Source organism: Atta cephalotes (genome assembly GCF_000143395.1).
Source record: "Atta cephalotes unplaced genomic scaffold scaffold00021, whole genome shotgun sequence".
NCBI lineage: Eukaryota > Metazoa > Arthropoda > Insecta > Hymenoptera > Formicidae > Atta > Atta cephalotes.
The window spans coordinates 3,102,877-3,126,938 of record NW_012130085.1 but is presented as its reverse complement, the minus strand read 5'-3'; the positions used below and the strand labels follow the sequence as shown (position 1 = coordinate 3,126,938).

Here is a 24,062-nt window from a genome sequence, read left to right as displayed (position 1 = left end):
TATATATATATATATATATATATATATATATATATATATATGTGTGTGTGTGTAAAAGTATACATACGAAATATTATATATTTTATTAAATTAATGAAGCCTAGATCTTTCAAATACATTGTATAATGAAATAAAACTGGTTTTAATATCGATATTACCTTAATGCTGGAAATATAATGAACGTAGGCTGAAATTTTTGTACTTTATTCAATACTTCTTCATCCTTGAAAAAAATATTGCATATTTTTAATGCATGTTTATCAGCAGACACTGACTTATCAATGTTAACATCCAGTTGCAACACTTCAACGTCGATCAGTTTATTGTAAATATTATTAGCAGTATATGTCGGTATTATTAATGTTGTATCAATCCCTTGATCTGATAAGGTATTAGCTAATAACGATAGATCATATACGCTTTCAAACGCAACTACTAGAGCCGACAGAGGAGGTGCAGTCAGGGTTGAGCTGCTTGCAAATCGGAATGAATAAAAGCATGCATACAAGCCAATTAACGTCAACATTATAATTATGATTGAGCTTAAAATATTTGTTACAATTTTTGTTTTACTTAGATGAGCGAATAAAACTTAGATGAATAGCATTCAAAATTCAACTATTAATCATTTCAATATTGATATTTTATAAATTGTTTTCATAAAATGATGTTTTTCTTAGTGTTCATGACCAGTAATATAAATAAACCAATAAACAAAGATCTTCCAAGATTGCTGGTAAATTAGGCGTTGTACTCAGTCTGATGTTAAGTAAAGAAATCACAGAATCTAAAAAGAAAGATGCAAACAAAATTATCAAATATGCAGAAGATGTGATAAAGTACATCCAAAGAACATTTTTAACTTTTTTATATTTCTTTCTGCCGCAATTAAGATTAACTTTAATTCTGGTTCAACTTACTCTCCGTTTTTTTCTAATTCTAGTTGTTAAAACTAAAAAAATGATGAAATTAAATTAAACCGAGATTAAAGTTAATCTACAGTTAAGGCAAATGGGCATTAAAAATATAACACAGAACAATATTTACCTTTTATCACTCTTCAATGTCTAAACTATAATCTGTATATACAGACGATACAAATATCTTCATATTAAAAATTAATAAAATCTTCAATATATGATTCCCAGACCATGGTGCATCAAATCATCAGATTTAGATTTTAAATCAGAAGTGTCCACGCAATAAATATCGCTGGTTCCTGAGATCGTATTTTCAAGCACCCCCGTGTGACGTCTCAAGTCAGATCAAACGGAAATCCAAAATTCCGAGATTTTCCAAATGCGGTCTGTTTCAGACGCCAAATAAATGGGCGGAGCACAGGACACAGCTGACGACACCGAACGGCGTATGAATAACTCGTACCCGAACGTAGAACGTCCGCAAGACGTCCGCGCGCGACAATAGATTTGGGACACCGCGTGGGATTTGATTGGATTCTGATTTGTTTCGTCAGAATCATAAAGCTGCACCCGGCAGTCCCGGCGTTTCTCGCCGGGAGGCGAGAGAAATGCACATCGATCACTGGTGTATTTCTTATTATCGCCACCACGTGATAATTACAATCGCGAATATACTGCGCATGTATCATGTAAACACAGAGTCGTAGAGATGCTACAGTATGTTACAAATGTATGTATTGAATCTATAATAAATTTTCGATTTTCAATGTGGCAGTCGGAGCCGTCGGAAGGGCGAAGTATATGAGTGAAATAGATACATATTTGATATTTGGCAAAAGCGAGAAAGAAAATTTTAATGCAAGAATCAGAGATTTCTCTCTGCAGAAATAAACTTAAAACCTATTCTTTTTCGGCAAATAATAGCTTGTTTCACTCCAATTTATTGTGCCACCAGTGTCATACATAAAGATCTGTTCTTTTTAGCTGAACTTCAGTTATATTATTCATCTTTCCTTCTTTTTTTTCCAAGATGAAGAGAAAAAAGAGAAAGGTGAACAATGCAAGAAGTTCAGCTATACTCGTACATCAGTTTAAAATTTTCTTCGAGATGAATAAAGAATCTACAAACGAAGACGGAGAAGCTTTTCTGCGATGTGATTGGTCACTGTTTTGTCGGATTGATTGGTGCTCCACTTGTCCCGCTTGATCTTTCCGACAATTCGATGAGCACGAAGTGAGCACTTTAGGAACTACGCGACCAGTGTGTACGTCTGTTTGTCTTTCTGTGATACGAGTCACGCAATTTAACCTATTTAATCATCAAGTTTGATTTCTCGGCGGGATACGGTCGGAACAGCAACAGATCTGAAATACATGATGGCTACACCTCCGAATACTGGATTGTCCTTCGGTACGCCAAAACCCACGACAGGTACAACGAACATTCTGAACTGAAGCAAGAATAAAATCTTCAGGAATATTATCTTTGTACTTTATCTAGCTCCGGAGAAAAATCACGTTCGGTATTTTGATCCACGTTGGCTCTTTTCGTGTTACAAGGACTCACCGGTTTGACTTTCGGTACTCCGACTACTATGACCACTGGAACCAGCTTTGGCCTTGGCGGTGGTATAACCGCGACAACAACATCCATATCTACTGCGTCGAGTCTACCCAGTTTCACGAATCTTGCGAGCAGTGGGACACCTTTGCCCGCACCGACGGGACTTTCCTTCGATGCCACGAAAGTGTCTACAACCCCAGCCACAGGATTTCCCATTGCGACAACTACAACAGGAGGTTTCAATTTTGGTGTCGGATCAGCAAAATCTATGACAGGTTGACCGAATATTATATTTTTCTCATATTCTATATATTCTAGATTCTTAGAAAGACATTACATGTATATGTTATATTTCTAAGGCTCCACTGGCTTGACTTTCGGTACTCCGACACTAAATACTATGACTACTGGAACTGGCTTTGGTCTTGGAAGTACAGTTGCAACTACAACATCAACAACGAGTGCACCGAACTTTAACCTTCCTAGCAGTACAGCATCGACATCTGCAGCACCGGGGCTTTCATTCGATGCCTCGAAAACAGGCCCTACCACAACTTCAAACACTGGATTTTCTCTCGCAGCAACTACTGCAGCAGGATTTAATTTCGGAACATCGACGACTACTTCCACTGGATTTCCTCTGAGCAAAACGACTTCTGCTGCTGTTTCAACGAGTTTAGCAGCACCTGCTACTCATACTTCCTTGGGTACTACTACTACGTAAGTATAGTTTTGCTTATTACAAAATTTATCTTCAGAATAATCAGTTTATCCTTATTCATTACTAATGATAAATTCGATTTATTATAACAGCTCAATTTTAACTCTCTGTAAAAATCTTTTATTACAGTGTTAGTTCTGCAACTGGTATTCAACCAGGTGCCATTAATTTCTGTCAGCTTGAAGAATCTATCAACAAGTGGACTTTAGAGTTAGAGGAACAAGAAAAAGTATTTGTGAATCAAGCTACACAAGTTAACGCCTGGGATAAATTGTTGATAACAAATGGGGAGAAAATAGTAACCCTGAATCAAGAAGTTGAAAGAGTAAAAATCGAACAGCAACAATTGGAGCACGAGCTGGATTATGTCGTAAGTCACATTTGTATTCTTGCAATTTTGTAACATTTATACAAATGCTAATACAAATGAAACTATTAAATTTTCATCGAATTAAATTAAAAATTTGTATCATTCAAATTAAATAATTGTATCATTCAGGTTGGACAACAGAAAGAGCTGCAAGAATGTTTAGTACCATTGGAAAAGGAGTTAGCGTCTCTTTCTGTCTCGGATTCCGATCGAGAATATACATATCGTTTGTCGGAAAATCTCGATACCCAATTGAAACGTATGTCAGAAGATCTAAAGGAAATAATAGAACATTTAAATGAAGCAAATCGCGCTCAGGACTCCAGTGATCCAATCGTTCAAATTGGAAAAATTTTAAACGCGCATATGAACAGTTTACAATGGTTGGATCAACAGACGGCTTTGTTAAATCAGAAAATACAACAAATTGATCAGATGCATCAAAGTTTCAGGCAAGAGAGCGAACAGAATTTACATTTAGCTTATAATTAGCTGTCGACTTGTTTTTATTATATATATATATATATATATAAACTTAAAAATTATTTTTTGTGAGTACCTTATTTAATGAAAAGTTTAACATACGAATGAAATATGATGTGTATGAATGAGAATCATGAGAAATATATATTTTGCATTTAAGTAATACTGTATCTAAATTTTTTTCTTTGCTCAAGATGCAATGGCTGGTATAAAATAATGTATCTTAACATGATCTCTCACATCTAAAGTTAGTTTCACTATCTTCTCTTTCAATAAGTTACACTTAACACTATCCGGCTGGAGAATGTCCCAACCCAAAAACATAGAGAATTTCTTTATGTTAATGATCGCCAAAATATCGTCAGTCTCTTGTTCAGTCTCTTCATTTTCATAAACTTGTAGTCCTTTAAAGTGAGTGGACACCGTAGCAAGGTCCACATCAATTTTTAATATCAATGTACCACGTTTATTGGCGATCATTATCAGTTGAGAACTTATATTTTTCATTCTATCCGTGATATGCCGTAGATACTTCAACTGTGGCATTTCTAGCGATATCTGGAATGAGATTGTATTTCTGCCGATTCGATCATGCACGATAAATATTATTAGATATCCTATGTCCTTTTTAGTTAAACTTTTCGCAGAGTTTATCTTTTCCTTTTTCCATGAAAAGAAAAGAAGATGAATCGTGCAAGAAATTCAGCTAAAAAGAATTAAGTCTTCTACTTACATCAAATTTTGGAATATCTGGCATTTTGTGTTCCGGCCAATCTCTACGATGTATGAGTTTCACGGGTACGTCATGTACACACTGTCGTGAGTCAATGGACAGGGAAGTCAGGTCAATTTCAAACGTCAGACAAGGTTGTTGTCTGTTCGTCAATTTAATTTTCACACTCTTCGCCATTGCTCTTAGGCTATTCAAGCTTCTGGCAAACATAGAGGCATCGAATTCCAAGTAAATCTTATTCTCCTGCTCGGTCACACCGTTCATAATATACTCTGCAAAGAAGTGTTGCGGCAAGATCACCGTCCAGAGCACAGGTATATGCTCATCACCGACACTGAAGCACAATTCGGTCGGTGCCAATTGCAACACGCAGTACTTTGCCATTCGGGATATAGTACTAACAATATCTGAAGAATACGAAAAACGTTTATTGATCAATAAGACGTCAAGATTAAAACTTACTCTAAAATGTGCTCTTTACTTCCCGTTTCTTACTTTTTATTTTACTTTTTATTTCTTACCTTTTTGTTTCTTATTCAGTTTTTTCGTTTTCTGTAACAAGATAAAAGTTAAAGAATTTGGTAAAAAGAAATGGGATTGTTTATAAAATAGTCGCAAAGAAGAAAAAAGATGTGAGGTAAAAAACAAGTAGTAGGAAGCAAAGAACACATTGTAGATTAGGTTTAAAAGAACTTTGGAAGAGACAAGATATATGATTGTTGATGAAACAGTTATAAAGAGGAGAAAAAAAGCAAAAGGTAAATAATAAGAAATAAGAAGCAAAGAGCACATTGTAGTCTTTAGCAGGGTTATGCATTTTGTAAAATATAATAATCTATGTGAACATCTATGTGAATACAATGTAAACTATGTTTTATGTGTTACCTATGTAAACAATCTAATCATGTCATGTTTTTAAAGCCTATGTTTTTTGTCATTGTAATGGACTGCACTAAAACTTCTATTTTACTTATATATTTTTATTTATTAATATTAATATCAATATTCACAAAAGTTAATTATTTCTTTCTGTATTATCCCATTCATAATAATGTCTTGAAGAAGCGTTACTAGTCAAAATAAGATGTTGGAATAACTCGATATGTAATTTATTTTAAGTACAATTTACGATTACTTTTAGACATTTATAACATCAAATTGACATAATAATAAATCATTTTAAATAATAATAAACATCTCAAATTAAGTTTGTCGATTTGAAGAATTCTTATTACGAAAAATATTATAATACCCTCATCGGGATTACATATTTTACATTGTATTTTATATTGTCTTACATATGAAAAAGATTCATGTAAACTTAATGAAAACAATACAAAAATATTCCATGTAAATGTAATTTTGAAATACTCTGGCGCAACTCTGAACTTTATCATCTTCGATGATAGATCTTCTATGACGAGGTTAGAAATATAAAATTTAAATTTTACGTGTAAAGTCCCGCATGGCACCTGCATCTGTCATTCTGCCTTTGAACTTCATTTTTAATCAAATCATCCGTTTATTATTGACACCTATGTTATTGCAAATGTCAAAGAAAAAATCAAGAGAATATGTAAAATTGGCGCGAAAAACTGGCCTATTATGTACAATATACTATGTAACCAGCGATGCTGGTATGACTACAGTGGCTGTGTTAAAAAATTCACTGCCAGCTGAAAATCTATAGTTTCCATCACGTATACTGTATATTTTTAGCACTAGCGGTACATTTTGGAACACCATTCATTCACCTGTCATTAAATGAGAACTTCGTTTGCTGCTAGTTTTGTCTGGCACGATTTAATAATTAAATTGTTTCATGTTTTTTACAATTAGGTAATAAGCTGTGTTCCAAATTTATTTGCAAAATTTGTTAGTTTTCCACTAGGAAAACCTGGAAATTAATGCAACACCGATTCGCACTGAATGCAATTGAATACAAAACATATCTATATATTTTCAGTCTCAGTAAAAAATTTTTATACATGAATATGTATTAATGAATATGTATAAATATACATCCTTCTTTCTTTTGCAAAATTACTTTTAGTGTAATAGAAATAATAATAGTAATATGAAAACATCAAAAATAATTAAAAGAATAATTTTCTTATTATTTGTTTTAGAAAAAAATAAGTTTGGAAAAATGTAAAAAAAATTGTTCATACACAATTATGCATAATTTAATATATATAATTATAAGTAATTTTTTAACATTTCTTTAAATTTGATTTTTTCTAAAACAAATAATGTAAAAATTATTCTTTTATTTTTTTATGTCACATCCCTTTTTTATGTTACATCCCAGCAAACGAGAATAGATTGAAATGAATTGAAAGAGGATTCAGATTTTCAGAAATATTAATTCACAAATGTTAAAATGAATGCTTTTCAATCCTGAATGCATTTTTATTCATTTATAGAAATTGCATGGAGCATATCTCTGTGCCTTTCAATCTAAAAATAATATTAGCTTTTTCTGCATACACTATTGTGAATACTGTTCAATTCAAAATTTTGAATAGGAAATGCAGTTTTTCAATCCAATTGCATTCAATTGAATAAAAAAAAGTATTCGCTATTTAAAATACGCATTCGGATAGAAAAAAATTTCAATTGATTTTAATTCATTCTCATTTGCTGGATAATTATTTCAGTGATTTATTTCCATCAGGAGTACTGCAAAAGAATGGATATTGTCCAGTGAAAAAAATGATAATAGAATCGACATCGAATCGAATTTCCTTCGATTCGACGTCAAAATCATCAAATCGACGTCGAATCAACATCGATTTCATTGTCATTTCTCACTGGGTGTTGTGTAGTTTACATCCACTTCTTCAGAGGGCAGTAGTGCACGGGGGCATTTTGCGACAAGAAAAAGGCTCATGTTCTCTTTGGCCACCAGTGTTGCACTAATTTTTTCAGGGGAAAAACAATGGCATCTCGATATTATTTACGTCACATTTATTATATTATAGAATCTCATTAATTGCGGGATTCTTTAAACGTTTTATCGACAATTGTCGCAATCGTTAGCTATAAACGATAGCCAATGAGTGACGCGCTTTCTTCCAGGATAGTCCTCCCATTGGCTATCGCTAATTAACGATAGCGACAATCATCGATAAAACGTTAGAGAATTCCATTACTGACCGTAAATTTTGGAACAAAGCCTTATAAAAAATAAAAGTTTCTTTTGCCATCGTCGGTTATATAGGAACTATAATGTATTATCGATTGATTTCTTTCACAAATAAATTAAGGGATGCGATGTGAATACAGAACTACATGACCGACGCGACGGGGTCGATCTCCGCTGGCGTCGATGACTCTATGGGAATTGTAGTATTCTAATAGAGATAATCGTCTCGCGGCGTCGCGTCGCGGGAAGTGATCTACGCCTCGCAGCAAATCAGACTGTCAAAACTTGACGTGGGCCACCGGTGGGACGCGATCGTCGTTGCGTTGATCGTCGCGAAGTCACGAGTGCGACGTAGCGTGTCGGTGCAAGCAGGTGTGCGTGTACAAATTCACGCGGGAGTGTGGCTGACAAAGATTTCTCTCCCCCTCGCTCGAGGCATCGCGTCTCGAGTATTCCAAGACTTCCGAGGGTAGTGAGGTGGCCATATTGTTTAAATCACTACGCATTCACCACTCTCGTGTGCGGGTGGATTACGTGATTCTTGAATGTCCACCCCGAGACGATGCAGCAATATGTTTCTGAATAGAAAAAGGTGAGTGCACGAATGTTGTCTTTTGTGTCGCACGGCGACGCATAAAAAGGGAGTTGCGTTTTAGACGCGTCTCTCAGTACACCCCTTCCTCATCTTTTGTATTTACTTAAAATTAGACAAGTTTATTCGAGGTATTTTTTGGCGGTCTTGGGTGAGAGGAAATGGATAAGGAACCTCTCTGTGAGAACCGGGACAACCAGCTCCACATATTGCGGCCTCACGACTGCTCTGTCTCCTTTATTTTGAAACGCGATGTTTTGGCGGGAAAGGAGCATGTGAGAGCACGCGAAGTCAGCGACGCATTGATGGCCTCGCGACCGGCAGGTATTCGACTGTTCGTGGCCTTTCGTTCGCAGGCTCGTGATGCTTTCTGTATTAGAAATTCACGAAAGGTATGATACAGGTTTTCGCGTCATCGGCACATTCGGCCTCGAAGAATCGTAGAATGTTCTCGCACATTCTAACCTCGCATGCATCCTGTAGGTACGTCCAGGCAGTCGATTTTATTTCATCTATTTTGCTGCGTGTCATGAGTATGAAGAGAGTTGGGAGCGACAATAACATCTCCGCGTCTTGTCAAGGTGAATCCGATATCATTCGTCGAATATCATACTTCGGAAGCCTATTGTTATTGTTGTACATGCGATTATCATTGCGTCATTTGTTTTCTGATAGAACGGACGATGTCCTCGCCGGTCGCGATTCTCGATCTTTCGTACGTACAAAGCATTTCCGAATGCATCGTCTGTCAATTTATGCCTTTTTTATATTCGCGAGAACGAGTTTTTAGATTTTGTTTATCAAATAAAATTGCGATTGACTTTATCAAATTTTATTTATTTACTTTTTGTTTTTTTGCAATTGAGCGTAAAAGTTAATTGGAGTTCGATCAAATTCGTCTTAAACATTTTTTATTTATCAATCTTAACGTCATTTTTTTTTTAGATTTCTTAATTCAATTTTATTTCGCAGGAGAAAGGAGATCCTTTTTATTCGGTGCACTTGAGTGTTTCATTTAAGTTATTCGGAGTTTAATTTTGAAGTCATCTTAAAATCTTCTAGATAAACTTATCAATTTTAACGTTATCCCTTGGATTTCTGGGCTCAATTTTATTCCGGAAGAGAAAGGCAATCTTTTTTTTATCAGAGCAATTAAGTGTTTTCGATTTGCTATAAATGATAAACCAAATATAAATAAATTGCATTTATTTATATTTAGTTTATTATTAATTGCATTTATTCATGTTTGATTTAATATTTTGTCATATCGACAAATAAATATTTTTAAAAGTATTTTTGAAACAATTTTTTATAAGATCATTAAACGCATATTTTTTTTATTTAGTTTTCTTATACAAATTTTGTTAATCATTACAATATTTTCTTAGAGAAAATAAAGGACAAACCTAAAAATTTTAAGACTTTATTCTTAAATATTTCCAAACTAGTTGACGGTCAAAAGTCTGCGCATTAAAGAGCAAAATTGAGTTTTGAAAAAGATAAATAAATCTAAAGGATAGCTATTTGAAATACAGAACCGTATTATAGTCATATATAGTCATCATATTAATTACACACATATCAAACTAAATATCCAGTTCAGAAAATTTATGTGAGTTGTAATCGAAATTTCTTCTTTTGAATTTATTGTTATCATGTTTTCATTTATGTTGTTTCATTTATTTCATTTGTTGTTTTTTTAAATTTTAAAGATGCAATGTTCCTGATCTCACTTGCTCTTCGCTGACGCTTATTTTTATTTTATCTGTCCATATCGATCTCGTCTTTCTCATTCTTGTATCCGATAACCGAGAAAAGTATAGAATAACTTGCAAAAAGCAAATAAAAAAGAATCGCCTTTCTCCTCCCAAATAAAATTGAGCCAAGAAATTGAAGAGACATTAAGGTTGATAAATTTATTCATTAAAAAGAGCCATTTTGTTCAATCACCAATTAACTTGAAATAATTATCGACAATTAATTTTATCGTTAAAATCAAAGTTTATATAGTTCATTTTTTGTGATAAACAATAAGAAATTAATAATTCCATTTATAATAAAAGAAAAATTGTTGGTATTTGTAACTATGATTACGTTACTAGTTTTTATCGCTTCACACTCCTTTAATATATGAAGTATGCTTTCCTCCTCCACCAGGCATATTTTGCAACTGTCTTCAACCTTTCTTCAGTACTGGCTCTTCTTCGTCTCATTTCCACATCTGTATCTATATTCCACTATCTAGCTATCATACTTCTGTTTTTCCGCTTCCTTTTTCCTTCCAGATATTTTGGTAATTTCTTTGTCATTATGCTTTTATAGTTGCAATTGTATCTAGATTCATTTATCTTCATTCTTCTTTCTTCTTTCTCCTTATTCTCTATTTTCTTCACTAAATCCTCAGGTATCTCCTATCTCCGTCCTCTCTTTCCAACCTCACCTGTTCCTTGCTCATCTCTGCTCTTTCCAACATTTTCCTCTTTCTCTCAGTTGCCTTCTTCCTTTAATGACCACTTCTTTTCTAAATTCTTTGTGCATTCCTGTATCAGTTTCTTCTTTGCGCTTCTTATTTTTTTTCTTCGTATTGCTCTTCTAATCGCTTTCGTTTTTATCTCTCTTATTTTCGTTTCTTTCGCTTGTATGTTTAATTTGGTATCCTCCAATTCAGTCTTAAAATTCACTTCACTTATTTTCTTTTTATTCCATCAAGTCTCCTATCCTCTAGCCAGCCCCACTCTGTTCCATATAGCGCAGTACTTTCCAGTGAATCAAATATCTTCATTCTTCTTCTGAAATCATCTTTAAATAATCTCTCTCCAATGTTCCACGTCTTCCTTATTGTTATTGTTATCTTCATTCTTTCTCTGTGCTTTTTTTATCCCTTCATTTTTCTGCAGAGTATATATATTCCAAGTATTTTATAAAATAATACATAGATTCACGAGACATTAGGATCAACGCTGGTACTAATTTGCGCAAATATACTCAATGATAAAAATATATATAAATAAGTTTAATAATTTTTGGACGTTTCGGCTCGGTTTGAATATCCTCAGTATATACACATATAAATAACTACCGGCCTCGAAACATTGTTAAATGAATTGCAAAATACATATATTCTTCCTTCCAAATGCAAATTACATGGACCATGTAGTGAGACGCAACCATTCTCATTATTAATCAATGATGTGCAGTATTTTATTTCTTTGAAATCCTTTATCCTCTTCTCCCCATTTCCATGCTTTTTTCCGTCTCTTTCTTTCTCGAACATCATTACTTCCGATTTTTCCATTTCAGACCTTTTCTTCTCAAAATTTCTTGAATTTCTTCAACATTTCCTTCAGCTCTGATTTTCTATCAATCAGTAGCACCATGTCGTCAGCATACATAATTAATCAACACTTTTATTTCCTATTACAATCCTCCTGACTGTCCTCTTTCTCCTCCAAGCCCGATGCGTATATTAAATAGAGTCGGATTCAAAAGATATCCTTGTCTAAGAACTTTTTCCATCCAGAATTCTTCCGATCTTATATGCTTTTCTGTTCCTCTATTTATTTTAATATTTCTCGTTTCTTTATACGTCTTATAATTCTCAGTCTCAGCTTCTCTTCTATCTTCATCCTCTTCATTAATTCATTTAGCTTTCTTCTATCTATTCTGTTAAATGCCACTTTTAAATCAGCAAAGAATATTCTCATCTTTCCCCCTTTTCTGCTCTTTGTTAATTACATAATTTAACATATATATATATCGCATCCATTGTTCCTCTCTCCTTTCTAAATCCGAACTGCTCTTCCTTCAACTTACTTATCAGTTATTTTTTTCTCTAACCTTTCATTTAATGCTCGCTAGATTTTGTACCCATCAACGTGATTCCTCTGTAATTTTTAATCACATCTCTCTCTCGCCTTTTTTTACGTTACTATAATTATTATTGCTGTAATATTAGTAATAATATAATTATATTTCTATCAAACATATCTGTATATAGACAATCGAAAATAACTATAATTATAGTTATTATTATTAAAGTAACTGAAATTACTATAATTTATTAGTAACATGTAATTACACTTACAAATATCAAAACTTTTTTTTTCATAGTATGTTTTGATAAATTATACACATATTATTTGATAAGTGTCGATTAAATTAATTGGAGTCTTTGGTTGAAATTATCCTTATCGTCGCACACGCAAAGACGCAGAATATGTTTAATCGTGATTCTACATTAGTCGCAAGCCGATCTCAAACTTGTTAAGTTGACAACTGAAACGTCAATTTCAAATTTGATGCTTCAAATTGACTGTTGCACCAAGTTTGCGATCGACTTGCGACTAATGTAGAACCAGAGTTAAACGTATTTTGTTGGATCGATACGTCAATCTCGTAATGCCAATGGTGAGAACGAATATGTTTTCGTAGCAAGCAATTTAAAGCATTTTCAAAGGGAACGAGAGTTTGAAATGTTTAATATACTCGTATAATGTTCAGAATGGAGACATATACCTGCAAAAAATAAGATGTCAGTACTATTACAATGATATTTGAAAATAGATGAATGTGTTATATAAAATTGATAAAGTGCAAATAAAATATAACAAGTAGACCGCGAAAATGGACAAAAATATAGAACAGTATAAATGGATGTAAAAGCTAATAATCTATTGTGTTCTTTGTTCCTTGTTTCCTTTTACTTTTTTACTTTTTACTTTTTTTCTTCTTCGCAATTATATTATTGATAATCATATTTCTCGTCTCTTCAAATTTGTCATCTTTTATCTCGGGCGACAGAAATTGAAGAAATAAGATAAAAGGCAAAAAGGCAGAAGGTAAAAGTAGTAAAAAATAAGAAACAGGAAGCAAAGAGCACATTGTGCTCTAACTAGCGTTAAAAATGTATGTAGGAAGATAATACAAATATATTACAAGTATATATTTGAATATTTTCGAGATAAACTTTCGAATACGTGACTTTATTTCGAATTAAAAATAAAACAATAAAAATTAGAATTTAATCAATCACAATCTTAATTTTTACCCTTTCAAATTCTGCGTTTTGATGTATATTAAATTGAAAGATATTATCCATTGAATTATTTAATTCTGTCGACATCTGAGAGCTGATGTATATAATAATGTATACATGTGGGAAAATAGTCAAAATTAAAAAAAATTGTTAAAAGTGTGAATTATTTATTAAAATGCGCATGAATTGAATTAAAAAAGAAAATAGTTTTTAATTTGGTTGGTATGGTTCTAATGAAATCAGTCTGAAGGTCTGAAGGATTAATCTCTGTTCTGATTCTGATTGGTTGAATTCTAATCTATCATTCGCAATCTCCAACATGTAGTTTGCTACAGGCTTTCAAATCGATCACATCTCCATCCATTTGATGCTTGGCGAACGTAAAGCCTTTATCATACCATGCATTAGAGATTGAGGATTGGGAATCGGAGATCAGAATTTATCAATCAGAACGAAACGGATTAAAATTAAAATTATTTTATTGACCGAAATTTTAATCTCTAATTCGCAATCCTCATACTAATTATAAGTTTGGAAATCTCGTCCAAGTTGTCCGAGTGTTATCTTATTCTTGTTTTACATCTAATGAACAATAAAGATAGAATAATATTAAGGATCTCGAAGGAAGTTTTCGAACGTAGCCTTAATCTTGCATAGTGTAACACGGGCTTAAAGTTCACGACGCTCTTTCATTTCCATCGCGCGGAAATATCTTTCGTCCCGAGATACATACTTTGCAAACAGAACGATTCTCTTCATCCCGGAACGCCACGCACGTCCCACTTATCAATATTAAGCTGCCCGTCGGGAGATAGGGTGACGTCAACGTCAACTCTCGGGTCCTGCATGGCAACATTGGCAACTGCCAGACGGGGACAAACGCAGACAAATGTGTACATCCACGCGTGCATCTCTTGCTAGTCTCTCTTCGTGGTCGCGAACACGCCACACACGCCCCTTTGTGTTTTGTGCCCAGGTCGTGCCTCTTGCATCTCCCACGTCCCTCTTTTCTCGTCACTCGCTCTTCCTGTTTGACGCTCATTTCGCGCCATTTATTCGCGTAGGAAGATCTCTTCTCTCATCTTCCTGTTCTTTTCATCATACAATTTAACGTTTCCACGTGCGCGTCTCTATAAGAGGTATTTCTCTCTCAACTCCGATTAACTTAATCAGCATTATTTTATTATATAAGTAATTAAATTATATAAGTATTAAAATTATTTTTATTTTAAGTTATATTCAGTATATCGAAAAAAAGATTAAAAACAATAAATTGTATACTAGAGATGTTGTTTTAAATAATTCTGCCCATCGAATTAATCGTCGATTAAAGTTAATCGGAGTCGAAATGGCCCTATGTACTTTAATATGATTTTTAATATATGTAAAACAATTATGAATATGAATTCTGATGAGAATAAATCTAATTAAATAAAAATCTAAATAAATAATCTTATGTTCAATCAAAACAGATCTTAGTGCTTTCGATGAATTTATATACTTATATTATCTGATTCTGCAAACCGCGTGTTGAAATCTTTTTTGGTCTTGAAATGCAATCATGAGCAGTAATAAAGGCAAGCAATTCAATAATTTTTAAATGCTAGTAAATTTGGCTTTTTACGAAGAATGGTTGTCATCATAAAAGCAAAATTACTTGTAATTAATTATAATCATTTACGAAAAGTTACAAAAATCTAAAGCTTCACGTGCAAATCCAGATTAACTGAAAAACTATCAGATGGATTAAAAATGGCACAGTCACGATTCCAGTATTAAGATCATGATTTATCTTTGGAAATTGTTATCAAATATATATTATTCGCAATAAAATTTATATATAATAAAAATAAGACGTCTACAATGGATAGCTCGATAAAATTGTCTAGTCTCTCATTGGATATCCACATCCACGCGCATCCACGCAGGAATGCTCGGCGAGATTGACCTCTTGGTGTCCCCGGCGATGTTGATGCCGTTGATGGTCATCTTATGCGCGCGCGCGCGCGCGCGGAAACAAACGAGAGACAGCTGCTCCGTTCACAGGAACAGAGGCGGACGAGCGGCGACGAACCCTCCCAGTTTGGTCGGCCCCCATCTCTTTCACCCGCGGATGCGCTGCTATTCAGCACACGGCGTGTTCAAGTCGTTCAAGAGCGCACAGAGCAGGGATCAACACCCGGCCGCGCTTTGCGTCACAAGTAGATCTTTAATGCGCCGTGGCTCACATACACTGAGAGAAATGTTTTGCTGCACAACCATTTATTTTGTTGCTATATGACTATAATAGAAACTTTCTTACTTTTTTTTATTTAAACAATTTTTATTTTACGTAAACAATCATACTTGAAGTGTTTCTCTAATTAAAGGTCATTGTTATTAAATGCAATACACATTGTGTACATATATATATATATATATATATATATATCAATTTATTATTAGTATTATTATAATTTAGCGTCATACACACGTGTGTGGATTTATTTTCAATATCTTCCTTAAAAAGTAAGAAATAAAAAAAATAAGGATGAATTCTTGGTCAGTAAAGAAAATTATTGTGACCGAATTTTATGTTCCCGTTGTTGGAGTAAATATCACTTCAGATAACTGTTCTCGATCATATGTATTTAAAATGAAAGATAATTCAATAGGAAATGATGATTGAATACATGGTATCATAACATAGCAACATTGACATTATTCTATTTAGCATCTATATTTATCATTCGCTATAACATCTAAGTAATGTCATGTATTATATACCTATTATTTACTTGACTTTGGTTAATTCTGATCGGAATTTTTCTGCTAATACACAACTTTTGATATCTATAATTCCAAAAGAATTGCATCTGCAGGTTCATGTTTATGTGGCTCATATTCTTTCGCTATGATTAGTAGTAAAATATGTAGTGAAGTTCAGTTTCTCTTTTTTGTTTTCACCGTGTAGTTTTTGTTTTATGAATAAATCTTTATTTTATTGCTGGAAATATTACTTGAAATTTTTTACTGGGAGTCTCGAACGCTGTAATCTTGTATGGTTTTGTACCGAGGGACAAAGTCCCGTTTTAGTGCTTTGAGCGAACTTCACCGCCGTAATAAACCTCGGTGATTTGGGGATACATTGGACATTAATGCCTTCGAAATTACGGGGTTACTGCTTCCATGCGTACGTGTACCCCCTTGTCTACAGATTGATTAGAGCTAATCAAATTCGAAGAGTCGCAAACATTCGACTCCATACGTAAAGGAGACCAAGAATAATAATGATATATGAGAGAAAGAGAAAGGAGAAATTATTCGTGAAAAAAGTATTCACTAATAATTAAAATAGTAACTGTATAGGTATTTGCTACTCTCTAAATCTAAATCAGTAGTCACTAATCATCCAGTGGCATATTTGGCATTGATAATCAGTGAAGTTCAACTAAAAAAGGAAGAATGTTTGAGCATTATATAACTAAAATATTGACACTTGCACGTAATTTCAATCTTCCAATACCGTATTCATTGAATTTAAGCACTAAAACAAGGTTTGTTAGATTACGTAATAAAGATTAGCTAGGTTAAGGATTTCATATTTAATTCACTGATTACCAATGACATACTTCGGCATCAGTGATTATCCACTGATTCAGATTCAGAGAGTACATATAATAAATATTGCAAATACCATTTACTATTCATATCTTTAAAAAACGAGCGTCAAGTAATTGCACAACCATTTTCGAAAAGAAAGAAATGGGTATGTAGAATTTGAGAAAAGCTCTCGAAATTCCTCGAAAAAAATAACAGGTGATTCGTAAAAAGCGCATCTACCAGACGTTCGTCCGTTATCCGTGAAGTCCATTCTCGAGATCCATCTTTTTTGTCGAGGAGCGGCCGCTGGCGGTTCTCAGCTGTGTATAATCTTCAACTGAACCGCCACACATGGCTCGACTCTCTTCTTTTTATCCGAATTGAGAACCCGGAAGGCGCCTGCCGTGTTCTCCACCGAGGAAAACCTGTCCGTGTCACGTAGCGACCTGCATCCGTCGACGTATCAGCACGGCCGTGTAGTGTACCTGTGCATCGCTTCTTCCTTCTACGTCGCGATGTCTTCTCTCTCTTCATCATTTCTTCTCGGAATCAGCCGTCGCGAAGAATGCTGCCCGCCCGGAACGCGCTTCGTTCTCGCGGTTGCATACATACATCGCGCAGGAAGTTCTTTCTTCCAGATTTTGCATATTCTTTCAACTTCGACATATGCCGCTCAATTTCGAAGCGGATTCTCTCGCCTTCGGAACGAGTCACGCGACATCGCCTTTTTTTCGAGATGTCTTTCTCTGTCTCTTTTTTTTCTGTGCCTTTCTCAGCTTCTACATTTTTTTATTATTACGTTAATACACGAACTTCAGGATAAAAGTTATATTCAAGCTAACATATATCTTGACAAAAATTTGTTGCCTTTTATTCCTAAACTCTGAGCAGAATCGTGTAAGGCTCGTAATATGATCTCGTAAGACTTACAAGTGCTTATAACTTTATGTAATGTAAAATTACTTATAAGTGCTTATAATTAACTTTTGTGTAATATCTTTAGCTTCTTGATAGCTGTAAGATTTAAGAGAAATGATAGACATTTATGAACGATCATACGTTTTACGTATATAAGCAGATATAAAGTTAGAACATCAGTCATAAGTCTTATACTTTCTGAATTTCTTGAAGCGAAATCTTATTCTAAAAAAAATACTGAAAATCTGTCACTTTTTTAAATAATGACAGTATTTTAACTCTTTTGGAGTAAGATTTCACTCCAAGAAATTTAGAGAATAAGTTTATGCTAATTTCAGCAGAATCGCAAAGTTTGTAACTTGTTCTCATAGTTACGAACCTTACGATTTTGTTTTATAAAATTGTTTTATAGAATTAAGTATGTGCGAAAGAGCACAGATTTTCGATATCTTATATATCGATAAAGTTATTCTATTCCAACCCCAAGTTCTGAACTGGTGTACATTGGTGTAATAAGTTAGAGTGAAACAGATATAGTTTATTTAGATATATATTATTTTAACTTATTGCATTTAGTTCAGAATTATTCGAAAAAAAAATAGCCTGATATGAATCAAAATATACAATATGGCGATATACTGATTAGAAATGATTCGATACGAAAAATCGAGAGTCAATGTTCTCCATATATGTATATACATTGCTAGCTTTAGCTTCTAATTTTCTTACTTCCTTAGCTGTGTATTCCAAAATTTTCTATCAATACTGAAAATCTATAGTACACATAATATAAATTATAGTCTTTCAATGCTGATAGGCTAATAGTGAATTTTGAAAAACAGTCTTTATATCGAATCAATTGATAGCTAGATTCTAGATCCAATATGCTAATACGGAAATTCAAAGAAACTCAAAGTTCCGATGTAAATATAGAATATTAAAAAAGTAATATGATATGATATTTTAAAATATCGAATCATAGATCGATATCCCTAGAATTGTCATTCCTAAAATTGACTCATTAGTTTTCTATTAATTTTCATTAATTTCAAAGAATCCTTTTATGAGTCAATTAAATTTATTACTATATTTTTGCTGATAAATCGTAACCCATTTAAGTTATAAGAAAAAAAGCTTTCAAGAAAAAATGGAACTTCTGTTAGAGAGTCTTATTATTATATTTAATTTTTTTTATAAATTTGATTTAATGACTGAAGAAAAAAAGAAGTTTGGACTGGTCGAAAAAGCATTCCAGTACATTTCTCACTCTTGATATTCGAAGCATGATCTGCAACAAGATCCTCAATGATTTTGCGCCATCGATTCCCAATTCCTTTGCCATGGTTCGTCAAGGAATCGATCGGTTCCCAGAACACGACGGCGTGATATCGCCGAGACCTTGCGGCTTATTCCTGAGTCCGCAGCCCTTCCTCTCATTTCCTCGTCTTTCTCACGTTTCTCTTCCTCGTCAGTGTTGCCGCAATCTCCTCCTTCTCTCTTCTTCTCTTCCTTTCAATTCTCCTTCTTCTCATCTTTCTTCGCGTCCTCTTTTCTCTTATTTTTCTCGCTGTACCTCCTTGTGAGTTAACCGACTTAAAGTCCCATTTACACTGCAGTAAGTTACATAAAAATTTAGAAACGTCCTGGCATTTTAACAATGGCGGAATAGAATGATATTATTTAATAGAAAATAAATCACACATTTGCTATAAAAAATTATATTTTTATTGATTTTATACTATTTATATCTATTACTTTTCCATTATATTTTTTCATGACCTTCGGTTCTGTTATTTCTACATGGCACTCATGAGCGATGCAGGTGTAACTTAAAGCGTACTTCGTGAGTTTCAAGATACGCTGCTATTAAAGTATATTTCTACAAACAAAGTGCTCCTTTTCAAGACTGATGTCGAGAAAAAAATCATATCATGCACAAAATAAATTTATCATATTTAAACATTGTCTGAGTGCGTGCGTGCGTATCTTTCTCCATATAATAAAATATTATCTACAAAATATCTTTTCAAAATTCAATGATAATTAGAATCCTACTGTAAATTTCCATGGATTTTTTTCATGAATTCCTATTTCTATAGAGGACTATAAGATTCTGTAGGAGCTTATGTAATTACCTATAGAATTTGTACAGCATGTACAAGTATACGTAGAACATTCATAGGAATGCAAATAGAATAATAAGTATCCACAGAAATGTGGACAGATGTCCCGTGAGAACTAAAAGGTTTATAAGATATCAGTTTGACATATAATAAACATGTAGGCGTATATAAGACAAAGGAGAGATGCTTTATAGGGACTGAAAATGCCTATAGGCTATCATAGGATGATATACCATAGGATGCACATCTCCTTTGTCTTATATGCACCTACATGTTCCTATATCATAGTATAATATCTTTTTAGTTCTCATGAGGCATCTATAGGTACCTATATCAACTTGAGAGAATAATTCGTAACTCCCAAAAACTGGAAGCCATAATATTTAATAAACGAGCTACGCTTCACGTCGGATGAAAAAAATCTGACTGTCATAAGGAAAATATATACTCATGACTTTTTTGAATCACCAAACACCTTGTTTATCATGTGACTTTTTGAAGTTATGGAAAAATTATCTTAGATTTTCGCGTGGAATTACATCAGTTAGTTATAGCATTATGTATACACTTTAATATGTATATTATAGAGATGCAGGAATCATGCAGGGTGTCTCAGAATATTTGTGACTATTTTGGGACTAACAGAGTATCTCAAAACATTTGGAACTATTTTTGTGTGCAGATAGAGCGGATTAAACTGAATCGAAAGGTCGATCTCTATTATTTTGCAATTTTCGCAATTATTATCCAATGAGCAGAATATCTAAAATCGAGACAATTTTAAGATATCTTTAAGAGTTCTTTGCAATACTTCTTTAAAATATGTCATAAAGCTTATTCAGCAATCTTTAGAAACTAACTATTGCGAAAATTGCAAAATGATACAGGACTTTTCGACTCAGTTTAATCTATTTTATCTGCATACGAAGATAATTCCAAATACATTCTGTATATCATTTAGATTCAATTGCAACAACGTGTTCATCATTTTTTTTCCCATGCCTTCCCATTTCCTAGGAACCTTTTTTCATTGATGCCATAGGTCCCTATGTAAAATCTTGTAAAAAAAATTTCCTATGTATCTCATATACATGTGCGTAAATCTAATAGGTATCTATAGAAGGTCCTACAGAATCTTATAGTTCTTTATAGGAATCCATGAAAAAGCCCAATGGAAAATTACAGCAAGACAGGAGCTTCCTGATATGAGGATCTGTCGAATTTGCTATGGATTAGGCAAACCCATAGGAAAATTCCCAGACATCAGGAATTTGCAGCAGGGAAGTATGATGGCAATTTTGGAGTTGTATTTTTGAGTGCAAGATTTTAATGTTATTACGTATATAAATAGAATTATAACATGATTTTTCCGCGTAATTATTGAAAAATTCATTTAACAGTTTAATTCTAAAAAAAAATGGCTTATAGAAATTCTTTCGCATTTTAAGATAAATTGACTTTAAGTTTAATTATATCGTGAGACCCTTAATGTTTTATTATCATAAGATAATTATTTTTACGTAAATTTGTTGTTACGTAAATAGAGTTATATATTATAGCATACCTTTTCTGTAAATTTTGAAAAATCCATTTAACACTTTATGATTTAATTCTAAAAAAAAATGGCGCTTACATTCAAGCAAATTTTCAATTGTCATTTAATTATTCTGTCTCAAATTCGAACATGTACTGATATGTAAAGAAAATAAAAAAAAACGTTTCGGGTTATACCACTGTAAAATTATGTTCTTGAATGTTGAAAAAAATATACCAGAATTTTTCCAAGTTTTTTAAAACTCAAAATTCTTAATAATACAAGTACAATTAGGCATTAGTGATTCTCGATTGGACTAGAGAGTAATGGAAAAAAAAATCATGGAGAATTAAGACAAATTGATTTTAAGTTTAATTATCATGTTTTGTCTATATGAAATAGAGACTTTATTAATTCGTAGAAATTGAATTCAGGCAACGTCGGCGCAGCGGAACTGAATGAATTCCTCGACGTGTTTTCCTTGCGGGCCCTTTTCTCCAAACTATCACATCAGATTGTTATTCTACGCAGGCATTAAGTTGCGTATTGCGTCGTATATCGCCACCTCTTCCCGGTCGATCGTCTCTGACTGATTCTTTCACGTATGTTCTGAGGCACGTTGCACGCGTGTATGTATGTAAGTTCCTAGGGACGACCGGCGCCTTCGTTCCACCTCGCCCTTCGAGTCGAGATGCCGGTTCCCTGGTGTTCACTTCTCTCTTTCTCTTCTTGTCTCTCTCTTTTTTCGTCTCTTTCTCGCTCTCTAGGGTCGACCCTTTCCTCTTCTTTCCCCGTCATGGAATCCAGCGTTAGGCCTGCCGCTTAATGTTGCTGCTGCTGCTGCCGTCGCCATCGAGAGTCCCTCGGATAGCAATCGCCAGTCCGAACTCGACCGTCGTTCGGAGTGGATCGTTCATTCAACGCGACACTTTCCACGAATTACCGGTACTCTCGAACAGTGGAAGTGTTTCGGCGCGTTAGTACCCTTCGCACGCGGCGGAGCATCCTACTTCCGGTTTCCCAAGTGTTAACATCGCCTCGCATTCTCACCCTTGCGATCTCGCGGATCGACGGATATTCTATTTGATCGGAAAATACACGGCGAAAGCGCGCGCTGTCGCGAAAAGGACGGAAAAATATAGATACGAGAGATAAAATATAGAGAAAAGGGATGCACGTGATGTTCTGATACTTTTAGGGGTTTCTTTTTCGCGAGGGGCCGAGGGAAAACGCATAAACATGACTGTATGAGACCAGCCTTCGATAGAGTAAAATTCTCCGGAGACGGAGACGCGCAGAGAGACGCAATGGATTACGGTGTTACCTCGTGCAGGCGGTAGTGCTCGTAAGCCGGGGGATGCTCGAAGCATCTACGCGGGAGAGAAGCTTCTATTTATCGCCGATCCCGCGCTTTCTCCTTCGGCTCTCCCCCGTCCGTCGACCCCGTCTCGTTCGCCGTCCGTGAGAATCGTGCGTCGCTTATGATGGATATATTTTCGAATGGATTGCTCGCGCCGAATGGATTGTCGATCAACAACGTGGAGATAGCCTCCTATCATTCATCCTTTTGCTCGCCACCAATCACAGAAGCGTAAGTAATTGCTTCAAATCCACGTCTAATATATTTATTTAACTGTTCGTTGTCGCAAAAAAAAGGAAATTGTCGTACCTGCGGATGGATAAATATACTTATTTCTAATGCGTAGATTTATATCGCGATAGGGAATGAAAGAGAGTTTAATTGGAAATTTATTATGACAAACAAATATTAAAGACTAGATAAATTTATTATAGCAGAATATTTAATATTCTCCACCGATATTAAATTTTAAAGGCGATTTTTTTTATTATGAATTTTGGTAGATGAATTTAAATTCATAAAACATAAGTAAAATATAATTCAATTTTTTCAGATTTTTATACAGTTCGGAATAATATAAAATTCTGTACTGAAATTTTTGAAGATCTAGATTGCGAATTAAGGGTGAAAATTCATATTGCTGACGAAGAAGTTAATGATGAAAATATAGATCCGTATTTTTTCTTAAATTCTTCTTGCTTTGTCGTTTGTATTTAAAAAAATCAAGATATCTCGGAAGATTTTTTTAATTGAATTCTTATTCACTTCTTTGAAATTAAAGATCTTTAGTTACTCCATACGTAATGTTTTCTCCTCGTTCTCTGTTTTGTTATTTTTCTATATCGAGACAAATTCAATTTCTTGATATAGAGAAAAGTTCAAGATATAAACAAGATATAAAATATTTTAAGAAACTAACTTATAAAAATAAGTTATTATTATAAGGTATTAATTATGATCTTTAACCTCTCTCTCTCTC

General features: G+C 33.9%; 4 protein-coding genes across 4 annotated transcripts in view; 2 read left to right on the top strand and 2 right to left on the bottom strand.

Moving 5' to 3' along the window:
- Window positions 1–526, bottom strand: part of LOC105619380 (UDP-glucuronosyltransferase 1-2-like) — a 3,776-nt gene extending 3,250 nt beyond the window's left edge. Inside the window, exon 1 of the mRNA XM_012200901.1 lies at window positions 159–526. Within this exon, the coding sequence (XP_012056291.1) occupies window positions 159–526 (368 nt within the window). The remainder of the gene's footprint in view (window positions 1–158) is intronic.
- A 1,771-nt stretch (window positions 527–2,297) lies between these two features.
- LOC105619379 (nuclear pore glycoprotein p62) lies at window positions 2,298–4,067 on the top strand. The gene is made up of 5 exons (XM_012200900.1): window positions 2,298–2,352; window positions 2,481–2,759; window positions 2,844–3,204; window positions 3,335–3,575; window positions 3,705–4,067. The coding sequence occupies exons 1-5, from the start codon at window positions 2,298–2,300 to the stop codon at window positions 4,065–4,067; spliced, it is 1,299 nt and encodes a 432-aa protein (XP_012056290.1).
- Window positions 4,068–4,247: 180 nt separating this feature from the next.
- Window positions 4,248–6,294, bottom strand: LOC105619378 (checkpoint protein HUS1-like). The gene is made up of 3 exons (XM_012200899.1): window positions 6,243–6,294; window positions 4,792–5,198; window positions 4,248–4,616 (listed from the first exon to the last, which is right to left on the bottom strand). The coding sequence occupies exons 1-3, from the start codon at window positions 6,292–6,294 to the stop codon at window positions 4,248–4,250; spliced, it is 828 nt and encodes a 275-aa protein (XP_012056289.1).
- Window positions 6,295–23,204: 16,910 nt separating this feature from the next.
- LOC105619377 (transcriptional activator Myb) overlaps window positions 23,205–24,062 on the top strand; it is a 25,521-nt gene continuing 24,663 nt past the window's right edge. Inside the window, exon 1 of the mRNA XM_012200898.1 lies at window positions 23,205–23,314. Within this exon, the coding sequence (XP_012056288.1) occupies window positions 23,205–23,314 (110 nt within the window). The remainder of the gene's footprint in view (window positions 23,315–24,062) is intronic.